Here is a 19334-nt window from a genome sequence, read left to right as displayed (position 1 = left end):
GGTTCTCTCCCCTAATGACCAGTTGGGTGGGCAAGGCCATGATGTGACAGGCAGCACTCAGCTTCCCTTCAGCCTCCTGCGAGTGAAAACAGGCCATGGGAGGGGAGGGGAGGGGAGTGCTGCACCCCCACGCCCCTTTTTGGGACTAGTAAGCCTTCCTGCACTTACCTGGCAGCCAAAGTAGGGGACTTGGGGACTCCTGGAAGGGGCAGGATGGGGCCAGCCAGAAATTAACTTCCAGTTTGCCTTAATCAGCCCCGAACTGGCTGAATCTCACCACTGGGATTGGTATGGTCTAGACTGAAATACAAGTAATCCTCAACTTACGACCACAACTGAGCCCAAAATTACTGTTGCGACCCAGTTTCTCTGAAAATAAGACATTCCCTGATAATAAATCCAATCGGGCTTTTGAGTGCATGTGCTAAAATAGCGCATGTGCCTCTGGTGGCTCAACAGACTAATGCAGTCTGTTATTAACACAGCTGCTTGCAATTACTGCAGGTTCTAGTCGCACCAGGCCCACGGTTGACTCAGCCTTCCATCCTTTATAAGGTAGGTAAAATGAGGACCCAGATTGTTGGGGGCAATAAGTTGACTTTGTATATAAATATACAAATAGGATGAAGACTATTGCTAACATAGTGTAAGCCGCCCTGAGTCTTCGGAGAAGGGCGAGATATAACTGCAAATAAAAAAAAAAGAAAAAGAAAAAAATATTTAATATTTAATATTCAAAAAATATTCAAAAATATTTAAACGCACGCACAGCCGGTCCCCGCCATTTCCTCTGGTTAGGGTTAGGGAGACAGAGCTGGAAATCGGGTAAGGTGGCAAGAGGATCCCTGTCTTGCTCCAGGCGCCCCAAAATAATAAGACCTCCCCGAAAATAAGGTCAAGCGCTTATTTTGGGGTTCAAAAAAATAAAAGACAGGGTCTTATTTTTGGGGAAACACCCTTATGAGAAAGCTAAGTGAATTTTTCCCATTTATTGCCTTTATTGCCAGAGCTGTTAAGTGAATCACTGCAGTTGGTAACACATTTGTTATGTGAATCTGTCTTCCCCATTGACTTTGCTTGTCAGACGGTTGCAGAAGGTGATCACATGATCCCAGGAGATTGCAATTTTCATAAATATGAGTCAGTTGCCAAGTGTCTGAATTTTGAATCACATAACCATGCGGATGCTGCAATGGTTATAAATGTGAAAAACAGTTACAAGTCACTTTTTTTCCCCGTAACTTCCAACGCTCACTAAACAAACTGTTGGAAATCAAGACTACCTATATCTTATGATTATGCTTATGATTATATTGTGAAATATTTTACGTTATTATCACGATACTACTCTTAACAAATAGGGTTGGCAAATAAATAGAATAGAATAGAATAGAATAGAATAGAATAGAATAGAATAGAATAGAATAGAATAGAATAGAATAGAATAGAATAGAATTTTTTATTGGCCAAGTGTGATTGGACACACAAGGAATTTGTCTTGGTGCATATGCTCTCAGTGTACATAAAAGAAAAGATACGTTCATCAAGGTACAACATTTACAACACAATTGATGATCAATATATCAATATAAATCATAAGGATTGCCAGCAACAAGTTATAGTCATACAGTCATAAGTGGAAGGAGATGGGTGATGGGAACTATGAAACGATTAATAGTAGTGCAGATTCAGTAAATAGTTTGACAGTGTTGAGGGAATTATTTGTTTAGCAGAGTGATGGCCTTCGGGGGGAAACTGTTCTTGTGTCTAGTTGTTCTGGTGTGCAGTGCTCTATAGCGTCGTTTTGAGGGTAGGAGTTGAAACAGTTTATGTCCAGGATGCAAGGGGTCTGTAAATATTTTCACGGCCCTCTTCTTGATTCGTGCAGTATACAGGTCCTCAATGGAAGGCAGGTTGGTAGCAATTATTTTTTCTTTTTATACGATAAATAAATACGATAAATAAAACAAAAAGATAAATAAGTAATTAAATCCTTAATTTTGAGTGAGATTGAGGTGTAAAGGAGGCTTCAGGGTTAGAAAACCCTACATTCCCATTAGAAAAATTTCACTTAGGACCTCATATGCTTTGAACTAATTTTTTTTCTCATTAACATTTTTATGCAGTTATAAGATACAGAATAGGAAAGAAAATAGGAAAACAATGGGGAGGAAGGGAGGAAGAGAAGAGAGGAAGGATTAGGAAAAAGAAAAAAAAAAGCATTGACTTCCAACTCCCTCTGTTGCAGTAAAATAGGGCATTCACATCAAACCACACTTTTTGCTTTTTAAAAGTAATACAAACTAGCCATTTCTATAAGGATCTATCAGTCTAATCGGTAAAACGCAAAATCAAAGTTTCATTCTCCTTCATATCAAACATGAAGTTCAGAAGCGGTCTCCATGTGGAAACAAAAGTACTTAATATTCTTTTCTTTCATGAAAAAGGGATGTGGTGGCTCAGTGGCTAAGACACCGAGCTTGTTGATCAAAAGATCGCCAGTTCAGCGGTTCGAATCCTGAGTGCCCCGTAACAGGATGAGCTCCCGTTATTTGTCCCAGCTTCTGCCAACCTAGCAGTTTGAAAGCACATAAAAAATGCAAGTAAAAAAAATAGGGACCACCTTTGGTGGGAAGGAAACAGCGTTTTGTACTCTTCTGGCGTTGAGTCATGCTGGCCACATGACCATGGAGACGTCTTTGGACAGCGCTGGCTCTCCGGCTTTGAAACTGAGATGAGCACTGCCCCCTAGAGTCGGGAACAACTAGCACATATGTGTGAAGGGAACCTTTACCTTTAATCAAAATAGTCAATTTTGCCATTTCCGCCAACTCCACCAGCTTCTGCAACCATTCGTCCATAATAGGAATCAAAGTATCCTTCCATGCTTTGAACTAATTTCTGAACTAATTTCTTTTTCATCACAAGCAACGAGCGGTAGGAAACTGGATTGTTCCCCAAAAACTGCAGGGACTAGTCACCTGAGTGGGCAGAATCTCGCATCCCTGTGAGGCATTCTTGTCATGACCTAGTTCTTCAGTTTTTTTATCAGTCAAAATGTATATTCAAAAGACTCAGTAAAGTGGGGAGTATTGGGCACTTGTGCCTAGTGGTGGCGAAATCTTTCTGCCTCTTATCTTAGTTTTCATGTTTGGGTCTTAAAAAGAGGATTTTAATTTTTCTTCTCCGATAGCTGGGGAAAGAATCCTGCTAATGCTTCCAGTTAATCTGATCTACCAGGTTCTGATTATACTGCTTATTATTATGCATTAATATTAATAGCTTCTCAAAGAACATCTTCCAAATTAATTTAGCATGAAAAAGATTTCCATTTCTGATACCCACTTTTTCTTTTTTTCCCATTCTCTTGGTCACTGATTCTGTCTCTCTCCTTCTCCCTCTCTTTCATTTTCAGAGAGAGGAAGAGACTGCACGTCAGTAAAACTGTTCATTCATTCAAGAATGCATTCATTCCTGAAAAAAGTTTCTTGAAAGGAAGGTGTTTGCTAGAGCTCAATAGTTTCTCCTGTTCTATCTTAATTTTAAAGATGTTGATGTTTGCAACATGAATGTTCCTTTCACAGCTTGATTTCCCCCTAAATTAAATTCAATGCTGGTGAAAGGAAGTGTTGGGTTGACTGAGTAGCAGCATACTCTCAGGTTATGACTGATCTGATAAAGCGTGGTGCTTAATGATGCTGGAATCTCAGCTGCAGAGGTTCAAGTCCTAGCATTGTGTAGCAGGGTGAGCTCCTGTCACTTGCCTCCGCTTCTGTCCACCTAACAGTTTGAAAGCGTGTTCTATGCAAGTAGATAGACAGTGCCACTTTGGTGGGGAGACGAGCTGGTACTCTGTGCAGGAAGTCAGATTCCTGATGGCTCTGAACATTCCTGATTGTGGGGTCCGCTTGTGAGGCAGCTGTAGGAAGGGAGGGGACCTTGGGTGACACTGCAGGAAGAGCCACTCGTCTTTCTCTCTGGTGCAAAGCCAGCTCACACTCTTGTGGCACACCTTGGGGAGTGCACAAGCATGTCCTATAACAGGGCTGGTACCTTGGAAAGCCAAACTACTATTCTGTAATAGCATTGTGGTCTCCTGATTACTGTAAGAACACCAAACAACAACAACAACAATAACAGCAACTGCAACAACTGATCTGTTGATCTGCAACAACTGATCCGTTAAATTCCTGGGAGTCCATCTCAGAGAATGCCTCACCTGGAAAAACAACACGATCCATGAAGGCTCAACAGAGATTCCATTTCCTTAGAGTCTTGCATAAAAACAGGGTGGAACAAAAACTGATGCCCTCCTTTAATAGAAAGCATCCTCACTTATTGCATCACAGTATGGCATGCTGGTCTGACAGCCGTGGATAGAAAAACATTACATAGGGTGGTGAGTACAGCACAAAACATCGTGGGCAGTCCCCTGATACCACTAGATGAGATCACTAGGGCTGGTTGCCTTAGAAGAGTGAGAAAAATCCTCAGGGACGACTCTCACCCTGGTCATCACTTCTTTACCCTCCTACCATCGGGAAGGAGATATAGAAGCATAGCCAGGTGCACAAACAGGCTGAAGAACAGTTTCAGACTCCTGAATGAGAAATAACATCATAACTATATAGTATGCACTGCAGGGCCGGCGCAATGTGTAACATGTTCACTCTGGTGCAATAGGACTGGGTGTTTTGTTAATACGATTTATTGGGTTAGGGATTTTCTGTCTTCACTGTGAGTTATATTGTGTTGGGGGGGGGTGCACTGAGGGAGCTCAACCAATCTCATTGCACATATGCTGTGCACTGACAATAAAGATTTGAATTGAATTGAATTGAATCTGACGTTATTTCAAAACATAAACAATACCATAAAACCTTCAACAAACTTCACCATTCATTTGATTATTATGTTGTTCCTTGTGGTCTGCCATAAATTCAGATCCAAGCAAGATGCATTGTTCTCAGTAGGTCTTTTTGAACCTTTTAACTCCAAAGTATCTTTGGTTATGTCCATGAGGTCATGGCTCAATAGAAACGCTAAGCCAGGTGTGTCCAACCTGCCCTGGACAACTAGTAATGTGACCCCAGAAGATCGTAACAATTTAATAATATGTGATTCATACCCTTTAATACAGGGGTCTCCAACCTTGGTCCCTTTAAGACTTGTGGACTTCAACTCCCAGAGTACCTCAGCCAACAGAGCTGGCTGAGGAACTCTGGGAGTTGAAGTCCACAAGTTTTAAAGGGACCAAGGTTGGAGACCCCTGCTTTAATATAATATATGTTTTATATGTGGCCCAAGGCGATTCTTCTTCATTCATTGCAGCCAGGTGAGCCAAAAGCCTACACACCCATATGCTACTATGTTACTCCATCTACAAGGACTCTTAACAGACCTTCATTAATTTGATGCTAAGACATTTCTGGGTAGGGAACATGAATTTTGATTAAGGGTACATGTTTCAAAGAAGGACTCGAAAATGTGTCTTGCCACGTCACCCAATTTTGTGCTGCCATTATACAAAATATGCCGTACCATTCATTCAGTTTGGAGCTTCTTATAATATCATTTTTATTCTGTTTTATTTTGTGGTATCTGTTATTGATTATTTTTAGATCTTAATATACTTAACTATTTTTCTGTTGTAGAAAAAAATGGAAGAACTGGGCCAGAGTTCTACTACAGGTAGTCTTTGTTTAAAGACTAGTCGCCTAATGACGCATTTAAAGTTAAGGCTCCCCTGGGCTGATTAGGAACCAATTTCAAAGTTCTGACAACCGGACATGCACAGTTATGTGACTGTATTTTGGGCACTTGAAAAGGAGCTCATATTTATAGCTGTTTATAGCATCCGTGGGGGGAGCGAACTGGTAGTAAACCGGTTCAGATTTTACCACGTAATTGTTTATCTTGTTTTTGTTTGCCAGTTTCTGCCAGTTACTTTGAGATTCTAGAAAAAACACACCTGTTGTGTCTGCACCCCCCGAGCCGGGCCTGCTGCCAGAAAGTGACTTGGACAGTGAGGGGGAAGGGCCATCAGGACTTATCTCAGGAGCACCGGCTTCCCTCGCTCAGCTCCAGGAGCCAGAAGCAGGCCAGGTGGAGGAGGGAACAACAGAAGCAAGGGTGGGGCAGGCCTAGGAAGTGCTGAGTCATGGAGCCACATCCCACAGGATATAAAAGATAGCGAGAGCTGCTGTGTCTCTTTGTAACAGGCAAATCCACTGATTAAGAGCTGAAGTTTGTTTCTGAGTGACTCACCAGCGTCGTGGAAGATAACGGAGGCTCTTGGCAGACGCTGGCTATTCTGCTGCCAGAGCTGATAGTCCTGGCTAATTAAGCCATCACTCGGACGGAGGCGAGGGAGGACAGAACACCTGTTGTGGGAAACTTAAATGACCATGGTGTTCGCTTAACAATCATCACAAAAAAAGTCATAAAATCAGGTGTGGTCACTCACTTAATGGCCTCCATGACTTACCACTGTAATTCCAAGTTCAATTGTAATTGTAAATTTAAGGACTAGCTATATTACTTACCTTCTTGGGTCTTCCCTTAGTGCTGTAATAAGCTGATTATAGGGTTTCATAGGCATACATTTTGTGAGCATTTCAATGGCAATTGAATTGAGTTCACAGATTGTTTGAGACCCAGCTTGGTCTAGTGGTTAAGGCACCGGGCTAGAAACAGGGAGACTGTGAGTTCTAGTCCTGCCTTAGTCATGAAAGCCAGCTGAGTGACCTTGGGCCAATTCCTCTATCTCAGCCCAGCTCACCTCACAGGACTGTGGTCAAGGTTCCAACTAATGAACCCAAACAAATCAGAATTTTGAGACTTGAATCCACCTGAATCCACCTACTATATTGAGTACATTATATTGGCACAGATTAAAGGAAAGCCAACTCTAAATAATTCCTACGGTTTCAGTATAATTAAAAGAAGAAATAATCCCATCCCCAAGTGTCACAGGTCACATTGGCCAATTGGTGGGCTTTCCAGACACTCCTTCCCTGACCTTATCCTTCTCCATGGAAATGACCTTGGTTCTCATGAGAAAGTTCTTTGTTGTGTCTAACGAGGTATTCCAACCTCCTTCCCCACCCCCCTCTTGCCCATCTGCGTGGCAACTGAGGAACAGTAAAATGCCTTCTGCCAGGTTCGGTTTGAGGTTGACAAACTGTTGTTGTGGGGGAAATAGGAGAAAGGTATGTTGGATATGTTTGTCACCTTACCTTATTTGTAAAAAAGGTGGGATGCAAATAAAATATGGCATTTTTGATATATTGACTTAAATTTCTAGACAATGTTGCAATCCTATGGGGCCAAGACACTCTGTTCTTGGTTGCTTAAAAATAACGGAATAACAGAGAGGGAAGGTAACAGTAGTAGAGTTGGAAGGGACCTTGGAGATCATCTAGTCCAACCCCCTGCTCATGCAGGAAACCTGTACTAGGGATTCGAACCGCCGAACTGCCGACCTTTCTGATCGACAAGCTCAGTGTCTTAGGCACTGAGTCACCTAATCAGGCTATGAAGGGATCTTGGAGGTATCCTAGTACAACCCCCTGCTCAAGCAGGAAACCCTATACCATTTCATACAAATGGTTGTCCAGTCTCTTCTTAAAAACTTCCAGTGTTGGAGCATTCACAACTTCTGGTTAATTGTTCTCAATGTCAGGAAATTTCTCCTTAGTTCTAGGTTGCTTCTCTCCTTGATTAGCTCCCATCCATTGCTGGAAAATAATAATAATTTGGCCTCTTTGTTTTGTTTGCTTTCTCTCTGAATGCAGAAATGCCAGGAAGCCCACGCAGCCAGTTCACCTTCAGACCACTGCCGCCTCCGCCACCACCGCCCCATGCGTGCACCTGTAGCCGAAAGCCTCCTTCAACAGCCAACTCCCTCCAAGCCAGATCATTGACCACCCGCAGCCAGCCGAATCCAGCCGCCCCATCGCCCCCAAATACCCAGGACTCTGTGCATCTTCATAATAGCTGGGTTCTGAACAGTAACATACCACTGGAGACCAGGTAAAGCATTTCAAAATCTGTCCTTGAACGGGTCTGCAAGCTAAAAGTGGGCAGGAATCAAAGAAAGCAGAAACAACAAGGTAGAATAACAAAATAACAACATTGAAAGGGACATTGGAGGTCTTCTAGTCCTACCTCCTGCTCAAACAGGAGGCCCTGTACCATTTCTGACAAGTGGCTGTCTTGCTAGAAATTGTTTTTTTAAAATTTGCATTTATATCCCGCCCTTCTCCGAAGACTCAGGGCGGCTTACACTATGTCAAGCAATAGTCTTCATCCTATTTGTATATTTATATACAAAATCAACTTATTGCCCCCAACAATCTGGGTCCTCATTTTACCTACCTTATAAAGGATGGAAGGCTGAGTCAATTTGGGCCTGGTGGGACTAGAATCTGCAGTAATTGCAGGCAGCTGCTGTTAATAACAGACTGTCTTACCAGTCTGAGCCACAGAGGCCCTTTCAATTTTCTTGAAAGACTTCAGTGATGGAGCACCCATAACTTCTGAAGGAAAGCCATTCCACTAGCTAATTGTTCTCACTGTCAGAAAATATCTCCTTATTTTTAGGGCGAATCTCTCCTTGATCAGTTTCCATCCATTGTTTTTGTCTGACCTTTGGGTGCCTTGGAAAATAGCTTGACCTCCTCCTCTCTGTGGCAGCCCTTCAAATATTGGAAGACTGCTATCATGTCTCCCCTGGTCCTCCTCTTCACTAGACTAGCCATGCCCAGTTCCTGCAACCGTTCTTCATATGTTTTAGCCTCCAGTCCCCTAATCATCCTCGTCTGCACTCTTTCCAGAGTCTCAACATCTTTTAATAGTGTGATGACCAAAACTGGATGCAATAGTCTAGGTGTAGTCTTACTAAGGCTTTATTGAATGGTATTAGGACCTCACCTGACCTTGACTGAATTCTTCTGTTAATGAAATTTAGGATTGTGTTAGCTTTTTCATATGTTTTAGCTTCCAGTTCCCTAATTATCTTGGTTGCTCTTCTCTGCACATTTTCTGAAGTCTCAACATCTTTTTTCATTGTGTAGTGACTAACGCTGGATGTATTTATGGCCTTTTTCAGCATCCTGCTGCCACATTACTGCATTTTATGACAAATTTTGCCAAAAACCAGCATTGATTTCTGGTTTTTGGCAAAACTGTGCCAATAGTAAACCATTGGTTTGCCTAATGACCACAGTGTTCACTTAATGACTGTGGATTTGCTTAAGGACTCTAATGATTTACTTAATGGCCACTGTGAACATGGTCATAAAATTGGGCTAGTCATCTGTCCAACCCATTTTACAATGGTCAGAAGTTACAACCATGATGGACAGGATCCATTATGACCATAAGTCAAGGACTACTTAGAATTACAACCTTGTATTCCAATACTGTATATGTTCCCCACTTTCTTAGCCTTTCTGGGCAAGTTTCAAAAATATAATAGATGGTCATACAAACATGAAATGTAGACCATTGCAAACTAAAAAGAAGGGAATGGCTTCATGTTACAATATTCTGAAAATCTAGGTGATTATGTTTTTAACCACTTTCTGAGCTTCAAATGCTTCAGATCAATGGACGATTGGTTCCATGACCTGACCTACATACAGAAAGCAGAATTAATTGTTGATCTCAGACACATCTTTAGCTGTGGAATCAACCAAAGATGCCCCATTGATAGCTTAGTAGACCAGGAAAGTAGACCAGGAAAGTAATTCTTCTAATTAACTTAGCTAAAAGAAAGAGAAGGAATCAGTATTTGTATATGTTGTGTCTCAAATACAGCAATATGCTGTCAACCTCTTAATTGTGTCAGTTTTATTTTCTTCAAAAACCTTGATAAGAAAGCATGTGTAAACCCAGGTCAAAATTTTCCTTCTCTTTCCTTCTTCTATGCACTATAAAGAGTACTGTAAGCTTCTAATTTCCTTTTAAGCAGTTTACCAATCTCAAGAAGTGATGTTTTGTTAAACCAGTGTTAAAAGAGATCAGTCAGATATCCTGAATCTGCATTTACTTAAAAGCCACTACAAGAAACATTTGTGGAATGGTTTTATACCTTCAAAAATGAGTTGAAAGCTAATTGCAACTTGTACATTAGGGAAACGGTGCAGCTGTAAATGTAACATATGGATAAGCTTCTCTGAAGTGTTCAGCAATCCTGGCTTCAGAAGAATTATCCCAATGCTGCTTAAAATAGCAAAAAATCTGTCTCTTGGGTTTTGAAAAAGTAGACATAGTAACAGACAATGGACAACATCTTTGAGCATAGAATAGTTGTTGTTGTTAGTTGCAAAGTCATGTCCGACTCATCATGACCACATGGACAGCATTCCTCCAGGCCTTCCTATCCTCTACCATCCTCTGGAGTCCATTTAAGCTCACGCCGACTGCTTCAGTGACTCCATCCAGCCACCTCGTTCTCTGCCGTCCCCTTCTTCTTTTGCCCTCCATCGTTCCTAGTATTTGGCTCTTCTCCAGTGAGTCCTTCCTTCTCATTAGGTGGCCAAAGTATTTGAGTTTCCTCTTCAGGATCTGGCCTTCTAAAGGGCAGTCGGGGTTGATCTCCTCTAGGACTGACCAGTTTGATCGCCTTGCAGTCCAAGGGACTCGTAGGAGTCTTCTCCAGCACCAGAGTTCAAAGGCCTCAATTCTTTGGCGCTCAGCTTTCCTTGTGGTCCAACTTTCACAGCCATACATTACAACTGGGAAAACCATGGCCTTGATTATACGCACTTTTGTTGGCAGGGTGATGTCTCTGCTTTTTAGTATGCTGTCTAGATTTGCCATAGCTTTTCTCCCCAGGAGCAAGCATCTTTTAATTTCTTGGCATAGAATAGAATATAGAATAATAGAGTTGGAAGGGACCTTGGAGGTCTTCTAGTCCAATCCCCTGTTCAAGCAGGAGACCCTCTTTCATTTCAGATAAATGGTGGCTTCTTAAAAGCCTCCAGTGATGGAACACTCACAACTTTTGGAGGCAAGCTATTCCATTGGTTAATTGCGCTCACCATTAGGAAATTTCTCTTTGATTCTTAGATTAGTTCTCTCTTTGTTAAGTTTCTTTCCATTGCTTTCTTGTCTTGTCTTTTGGTGCTTTGGAAAATAGTTTTGACCCCCTCAGCTTTGTAGAGTCGTGATGTCACAGTGGTTGGATTGCAGTACTGCAGGCTACTTCTGCTGACTGCCGGCTGCCTGCAGTTCAGCACTTCTATACTCACCGGCTCAAGGTTGACTCAGCCTTCCATCCCTCCAAGGTCAGTAAAATGAGGACCCAGATTATTGAGGACAAGAGGCTGACTCTCTAAACTGCTTAGAGAAGGTTGTATAACACCATGAAGCGCTATATAAGTTTAAGTGCTAGTGCTAAGTGCTAGGAGCCTCTAAAACAGGGATGAGAGATGCAACTCAATATGCAGAGGAATATTAAAATAATGTCCTGTGAAGAGATTGGAGAGCCATTTATCTGCCATATAGGGCAGGAGTGAAATATAAAATTTGTTACTACCGATTCTGTGGGTGTGGCTTGGTGCGGGGTAATGTGACTGGGTGGGCATGGCCAACTGTTTTTTTTTTTTACTTTTAAAAGCATTTTTTCTAAAACCTCTTCAGCCAAAAATTGCTTTTAAAGAGATCAGGCTACTCAGCTGGGATTACACTACTAACCAGAGCATATAAAACATTTGCAGACCAATTCTTGAATACAGCTCGACTGTCTGGAACCCATACCACATTTCTGACATCAGTACAATTGAACGTGTCCAGAAATATTTTACAAGAAGAGTTCTCCACTCCTCTGAATACAACAAAATACCTTATGTCACCAGACTTGAAATCCTGGGTTTAGAAAATTTAGAACTATGCCGCCTTCGACATGACCTGAGTTTAACTCATAGAATCATCTATTACAATGTCCTTCCTGTCGAAGACTACTTCAGCTTCAATTGCAACAATACACGTGCACACAATAGAGTTAAACTTAAAGTAAACCGCTCCAATCTTGATTGTAGAAAATATGACTTCAGTAACAGAGTTATGGAATGTACTACCTGACTCTGTGATCTCTTCTCAAAATCCCCAAATCTTTAACCAAAGACTATCTACTACTATACCCCATTCCTAAGAGGTCCGTAAGGGGCGTGCATAAGAGCACTAACGTGCCTACCGTTCCTGTCCTATTGTTTCCTTTCATTATATCCAATTAATATAGTTATTACATACTCACTCATATATATGCTTATATATTGTATAATTGTTTCATGCTTATGCTTATATATACTGTGTGACTAAATAAATAAATAAATAAAAATTGCCAGAACTCTATAGAAGCATTTTTTACAGCCTCTTCAGCCAAAGAGGTTGTAGAAAAAATGCTTCTAAAGGGTTCTGACAATCCCAGCTGAGCCGCATGCTCATCAGAGGCTTTTTTTTTACTTTTAAAAGCATTTTTTCCACCAAAGAAAAAGTGCTTTTAAAAGTAAAAAAACCCCAAAACCCTCTGATGATCGCATGCCTCAGCTGGGCATGGGTGGGAGGTGGGGGGTGCAGGGATTTTTGCTACCTCTGCCATCGCTAACGGATCAGGCGATCCGGTCCGAACCGGGAGCATTTTACCCCTGATATAGGGTCTCCTGCTTGAGCAGGGGGTTGGACTATAAAACCTCTTAGATCCCTTCCAACTCCATTATTCTCTTATTTTGACATAAAGAGAAGGCAAAATTGTTTACAATCTATTGGTTGAAGGTTTTAAAAACATGAAAATAAAACTGTGAATATACAACGTTGTGATGATTCTGGTGTATTTATCAAAATATACCATCTCAAGAAGCAAAGATTGTAAACCCTGGTCTTCTCTTATCACCCATTAATTGACTTTTTAATTAGCATATTTGTTTGTTTGTTTATTAGATGCTCATCCAGTCTTTATTACCTTGTAAGTAATTCAAGGCAGCAAGCATGCATAAATCTCCTTCTGCCTCCTTTTACCCCCCACAACAACCTTGTAACATGAGTTGGGTTGGGAGAGTGTAACTCACCTAAACTTTCATGCTTAAGACTAGAACTCATGGTCTCCTGCTGATTGGCCCAACATTCCCCAGTCGGCTTTCATGCCAGAATGCAGGACTAGAATTCCCAATCTTCTGGTTTCTAGGCCAATATCCTAACCACTATAACAAGCTAGGTAGAACATCACAAACAAAGATAAAAAAAAATATGCAAATAAACTACCATCCTCAGCTTGCAAGCAGCCAGGTGTGAATAAAAGTTATTTCTAATGGTTCTCAGCGAATAGCTTGTTGGAGCTTTATCTCCTGCGCTAATGATGTTACTTAGTATGCTAGATTGATAAATATTCTTTATTACAGTCATTGATCAACCAATATTTAGTATGGCAATAAAGCATTTGCAAATCCCAAATCACTAATTTGGAGAATTCAACTATCAAACACATAATTTTAACTTTTTGGAGATATACATATTTTCTGTCTTTGCCTATATTATGACAATAACACCCATTTTTTTGTACGTTGAGTGACTTCATAGAAATATTATACAGTGGATGTTTTAATAGGCAGGTGCTTACCAAACATCAGTAAACTGAGTGAAATGTTGATGTTACTTCTTTTCATTTACAAAAGCACTCAAATAACAAACCACATAATGTCTGAATGCAAAGAGCTGTGATTTATTGCAACCATAGTAGCAGGGGACAACCAGCTCACAGAGGTTAGGACAACCGATGGGCAGTTACCATCTTACCCATAAAGGAGAATATTTGCAGGGTTGAAATTAGGAGTCCTTGAAGACATTTTGGCTTCTCATCCAAGAAGTTTCTTAAGAACTTAAGTCCAGCTGCCTTTTTTTGTGGGGGAAACACTTTTGAAGGATTCTTGGTGGTCTTTGAGCTTGGTTGTTTTCTTGCAGATGTTTCATTATCAAACAAGCTCAGAGACCACCGAGAATCCTTCAAACATGCTTTAGTTTGGTTTTTTTCCCCTCAAAAGGCAAACTGGACTTTTGTTTTTCCTTGAAGACACTTTTTTTTTTTATAAAAAGTTTTATTTTTACAATCATATCAAATAATTCATCCAATGTACAGTTATATACAATTAGTCGGGCTTGCCCAGTCACCACCCCCCTTTTTAACACTCTTCCCTCTTCTACCTTCTTCTACTTTCCAGACCTTCCTCTCCTTCTCTTATCTACATCCTCTCCTCCCTCCACCCTACACCTTCCTTCTCCTCTTCTACCCTCTTCCTTCCTCTTCTCCTCTTTCCTACCTCCTACTCTCTCTTTCTCCTCCCCACCGCTCTAAAATGGTAACTGGGCAGACCCGACCCTGCATTAATTATATTTATACATCTTCAATAATCCCTGTACATTAACCATCACTCCATCTCTACCAAACCCCCAATTCCCTCCCTTACCCCCACCCCCACCCCGACTTCCCAGAACAAAATGCAGGGTATCAAAACTAACAATCATAATCCAAAATAATTCCTAAATTATAATCTCTAGTCACACCACACTTAGTCACACTCTCAATTCCCCTCTCCTTCAAAAATATATCTAATACAAAATATTTCCTAAATTTACTCATATGCTATTCGATATTTTTTTATCTGATACTTATTTTGAATATAATCAATCCACATTTTCCATTCTAAAATATATTTTTCTAGTGTATAGTCTTTCAAGTAAGCGGAGATTTTTGCCATCTCTGCCAGATTTGATACTTTGAATGTCCATTCTTCAATTGTAGGTAATTCTTCTTTCTTCCAATACTGAGCAATCAAAAGTCTTGGGGCTGTTATTAAGTTCAAAATCAATTTAGTCTCTATAGCTGTACAGTCCATAATTATTCCTAGTAGAAAGAACTGGAGTAAACTTAATCTTCTTTTTCAAAATATTCTGCATGATCCACCATACTTTAATCCAAAATGCTTTAACTTTTTTACAAGTCCACCATATATGGTAATAAGTGGCATCTTCACAATCGCATCTCCAACATTTAGCCTGTACATTAGGATACATACATGACAACTTTTTGGGGTCTAAATGCCATCTATAAAACATCTTATAAAAATTTTCTCTCATATTTTGCGCTTGTGTAAATTTAACATTCCTCACCCAAATTCTTTCCCAAGTTTCCAACATTATTGGTTGCTGAAAATTTTGTGCCCACTTAATCATACAATCCTTAACTAGTTCGGACTCTGAGTCTATTTCTACTAATACATTATACAACCTCTTAATATGCTGTTGGCCTTGATCTCTCATTTGTTTTAACAAATTATCCTCAGTTTGCTTAACACCTATTTTTTGATCTAATTTCCATCTAGCTTGCAATTGTCCATATTGGAACCATGTATAACTTTTGTTTTTCCTTGAAGACACTTTGCTTCTCATCCAAGAAGCTTCTTCAGTTCTTAAGTCCAGTTTGCCTTTTTTTTTTAAAAAGCACCTTTGGGCAACCATGACCTGGATGATGGAGACTCTCCATAGACAAGGACCCCGTTAGTTACCATCTTGGCCCATCTTCTGTTCCTTCCTTAAGGAACGCAGCTTTTCTTTTATGTACACTGAGAGCATATGCACTAAGACAAATTCCTTGTGTGTCCAATCACACTTGGCCAATAAAAATTCTATTCTATTCTATTCTATTCTATTCTATTCTATTCTATTCTATTCTATTCTATTCTATTCTGTTTTACTTAACCTAATCATAAGGCTGGCCTTAAATTTAAGGTGGAACAGATGATTGCCTTCTTCATCACAAACACTACTTCACATCAGGCCTCTGAGGTGAATCAGACCAAGGGAGGCTGTTAGTTACCCAATAAATTTTAGGTTTTTTTTTTTGCAAAGATGAGATCGGCTTCCTTAAATCTAATCCAGGGGTCTGCAACCTTAAACACTCAAAAGAGCCATTTGGACCCATTTCCCACAGAAAACAAAAAAACACCAGGAGCCACAAAACCATTCCTGTGCCTGACTATTTCTTGAGCGGCCACAAAACTAGCACATGTAGTTGAATTAAACGTTCTGTTTTCTTCTGAAACTTTTCTTTTCTTGGATTTATCTATGGTTGGCCTACCGGGGGTTGAAAAGCTCAATGAATCGCATGCCAATGGGTGTCGCACATTGGTGGTTGTGACGCATATTTTGTGTGACAGGGAGCTGCAGTAGAGGGGTGAAAGAGCCACATGCGGCTCCATGCTGACCCCTGGTCTAATCCAATGTTGTAGAGCAAAAAACGGCATTATCCATTCCTTGATCATCTTCGTCGCCTTAAATAACCTATAATCTGTTTCCAGAGGCTGCCTCTATAGTTGCTTAGAGTGTGCGTGTGGGGTGGGTATGTGTGTTTGTTTTTTCTACTTGAGCATAAGCAGAGTCTCTCGTTTTTCTTCTAAAAATGATTTAATGAGATTTTCCATAACAATTGATCTGAAGACAGGTATTCCCCCCCACCCTTTGGATAGCTGCATGAATGAAAAGGAAGAGAAGGGAGGCTGGGGGCTGGGCAGTATCCTTACACCACCACACACATGGAATGGCAGCTGTTTTACTGTTTTAAATCTCTGTTGTGTAATATGCTGAAATCTATCTAATAGCTATAAGCTGGGTATTTTTGTATATATTTTTTTTAGGGTCTGTTTGGGTGATTTGTAATCTCAAAGAAGATTTAAAAGCATTTATTTCTGTCCCCCTCTTAATACAGAGGGGAGATAATTCCGAATGTACATGTTGTGTGCTCCTAGGGAACCAAATCTGATCTCAAAACTGATTGGTTACTGTTAGCTTTAGATATATTAAAATATTAAATATTTATTTAAAAAAAATAAATCAGGCCAGGGCTGTTTTTCTTCCAACTGGTTTCATTTGTTTTCATAATCACTTTAATATGTTCCTATTCCATCCTACAGTTCTGATGATATTCAGCACGGCTCATGATATCCACGATTATTGTTAAGGGTTTTCACATGGTTTTATCGGAACGTGTTACATTTTTTCAAGATCACATGTCTAAATAATTCCTGGACTAAATGGGTTATACTCTAAAATAGATCCGAGGAAGTAGCAGAAAAAGAGGGAATTGACACTAGGATAGGAAACAGAAAAAAAAAATATCTGCTATATATTAATCCTCTTTGTTAGGGCAGGAAAATATTGTATCTAGGACAGAATGTATGGTGAATGGTCCCTTTCCGGCTTTATAAATCTATGGATTTTAACCATCAGAGTGAATTTGCAGGTTGAACAGTGGTGGGTTTCAAAATTTTTTACTACTGGTTCTGTGGGTGTGGCTTGGTGGGTGTGGCTTGGTGAGCGTGGCAGGGGAAAGATACTATAAAATCTCGATTCCCTCCCCAATCCAGGGGAAGGTTATTGCAAAATCCCCATTTCCTCCCGATCAGCTGGGACTCGGGAGGCAGAGAATAGATGGGGGCGGGGCCAGCCAGAATTTTACTACTGGTTCTCTGAACTACTCAAAATTTCTGCTACCGGTTCTCCAGAACTGGTCAGAACCTGCTGAAACCCACCTCTGCCACAGAACCAGTAGTAAAAAAATCTAAATTCCACCACTGGAAGGAAGGAATATTAAATATGTTGGCTGCCTTGAATTATTTGTAAAAATAATAAAGGCGGGATACAAATTAAATAAGGTGAGGACTTCAGCTCCCTGATTATTCCAGAATTTGGAATTCTGGGGGCTGACAACTTAAAGTTGCCAAGTTAGGACAAATACAAGTCTAGAACTGGGTTTCCAGAGAAAACCCAAAACTGACTATTTATAGAAGTAAAGATTTGGATGGTGCCCTTTCCATTTATTGTATAAAAGCCTTGAAATTGATGCTTGGTTTAGCATTAGTGATGAAGCCAGATCCTTCATTGCTTCAAAGATAACTGGCTAGCTTAGGGGATGGAACATAAAAGGCATGATGCATAAGATTCTCTTTCAGTTCTTTCCTGCCCATCATTTAACATTAGTCGCCTGCAGTAATTGTTTCTCTTTGCTTAATCATAACACTGGCTTCGCTGGTTCCAACTCGGTCCAGGAAAAGCTGAGTATTAAAAAGGAATTTGGAAGACGGAAGCGAGATCTTCTTACGGAGGCATAAGAAAGGGGATTCTGAAAACCTCAGTTTGTTTCAGGATGGAGGAAAGCTTTATCTCACGGAAGATGGTTTTGAAGATAAGGGATATAAAGCCTTTTACAAGCTTTGAAATAGACAGGAAACCAATGCAAGGATTTAAAAAGGGGCACCAGGTGGTCAGGATAACAAGAGAAGGAAATCGTAGCATCGGAATAATCCTTAATAGCAAAGGTTTTTTTTAAAAAAAAAAGATGCAAGGGAAATGAAAAAAAAAAACGTTAGCAGAGCAGATTTAAAAACTGTAACATCATAGCATATAAATACAGGCAGGCAGCATTAATGAACAAATAAATGGAGAGCTTTTCTATCCTTTGAACATTTGGGATAATAAAATGTGTTTAAACTAATACCTAAAGGGCGATAGAAACTAGCCCATCTCTCCCCAGGTAGAAAGGCATAAACAAGGCCCCGCAACAAAAAAAATGCTCTAATTCAGCCATTATCCACCCTAACTTTGAAGACAATTAACATCCTGGAGCCCAGTCTTCCCTAACCTCTTCCAATCCTATTGACGATACCAAGAACATCTCATTCTTAAACACAATGTCACAACTGTTGTAAGGAGATAACAATTGTGACAAAAGAGCAGGGATAATGTTTTTAAAAATCTGTGTCAGGCAGTAAAGGATAAAGAAAAGGCTCATGTTCTTCTTGCCATCTTATACAGGTAATCCTCAACTTATGACCACAATTAAGCCCAAAATTTGTGTCGTTAAGTGAGACATTGGTTAAGTAAGTTTTGCCCAGTAGTGGTTTTCACTTACCTTCGCTACCAGTTTGGAACTTCGTTCGCATGTGGTGCTTCTGCACATGCACAGGGAGTTTGTGATGACATCCGGGCAGGTGGGCGGAGCCTTGCCGCTGATGCTAACAGTTCTCCCGAACCGGGGCGAACTGGTAGAAACCCACCCACTGATAGGGATGCTGCAAAGATCATAACTGTGGAAAACTGTCATAACTCACTTTTTTCAGTGCTGTTGTAACTTTGAGCGGTCACTAAATGAACCATTGTAAATTGTAATTGTATACATTTATTTCCACATGCTGGAGAACAAAGAACTCAGATTCTGTTGTCTCCATTCTCCTACGCATGTGTGGTTGACACATATAATTTGCTTTGTCCACTCTGGCTTT

The 19334-nt window shown here is 40.4% G+C and overlaps 1 protein-coding gene across 1 annotated transcript in view; it reads left to right on the top strand.

Moving 5' to 3' along the window:
• Positions 1 to 19334, top strand: part of TENM1 (teneurin transmembrane protein 1) — a 544190-nt gene that overhangs the window by 283869 nt on the left and 240987 nt on the right. Inside the window, exon 4 of the mRNA XM_058196608.1 lies at positions 7797 to 8034. Within this exon, the coding sequence (XP_058052591.1) occupies positions 7797 to 8034 (238 nt within the window). The remainder of the gene's footprint in view (positions 1 to 7796; positions 8035 to 19334) is intronic.

This window comes from Ahaetulla prasina, chromosome 11, assembly GCF_028640845.1.
Source record: "Ahaetulla prasina isolate Xishuangbanna chromosome 11, ASM2864084v1, whole genome shotgun sequence".
In the NCBI taxonomy this organism is placed as follows: domain Eukaryota; kingdom Metazoa; phylum Chordata; class Lepidosauria; order Squamata; family Colubridae; genus Ahaetulla; species Ahaetulla prasina.
This window is presented reverse-complemented; position numbering and strand designations above follow the sequence as displayed.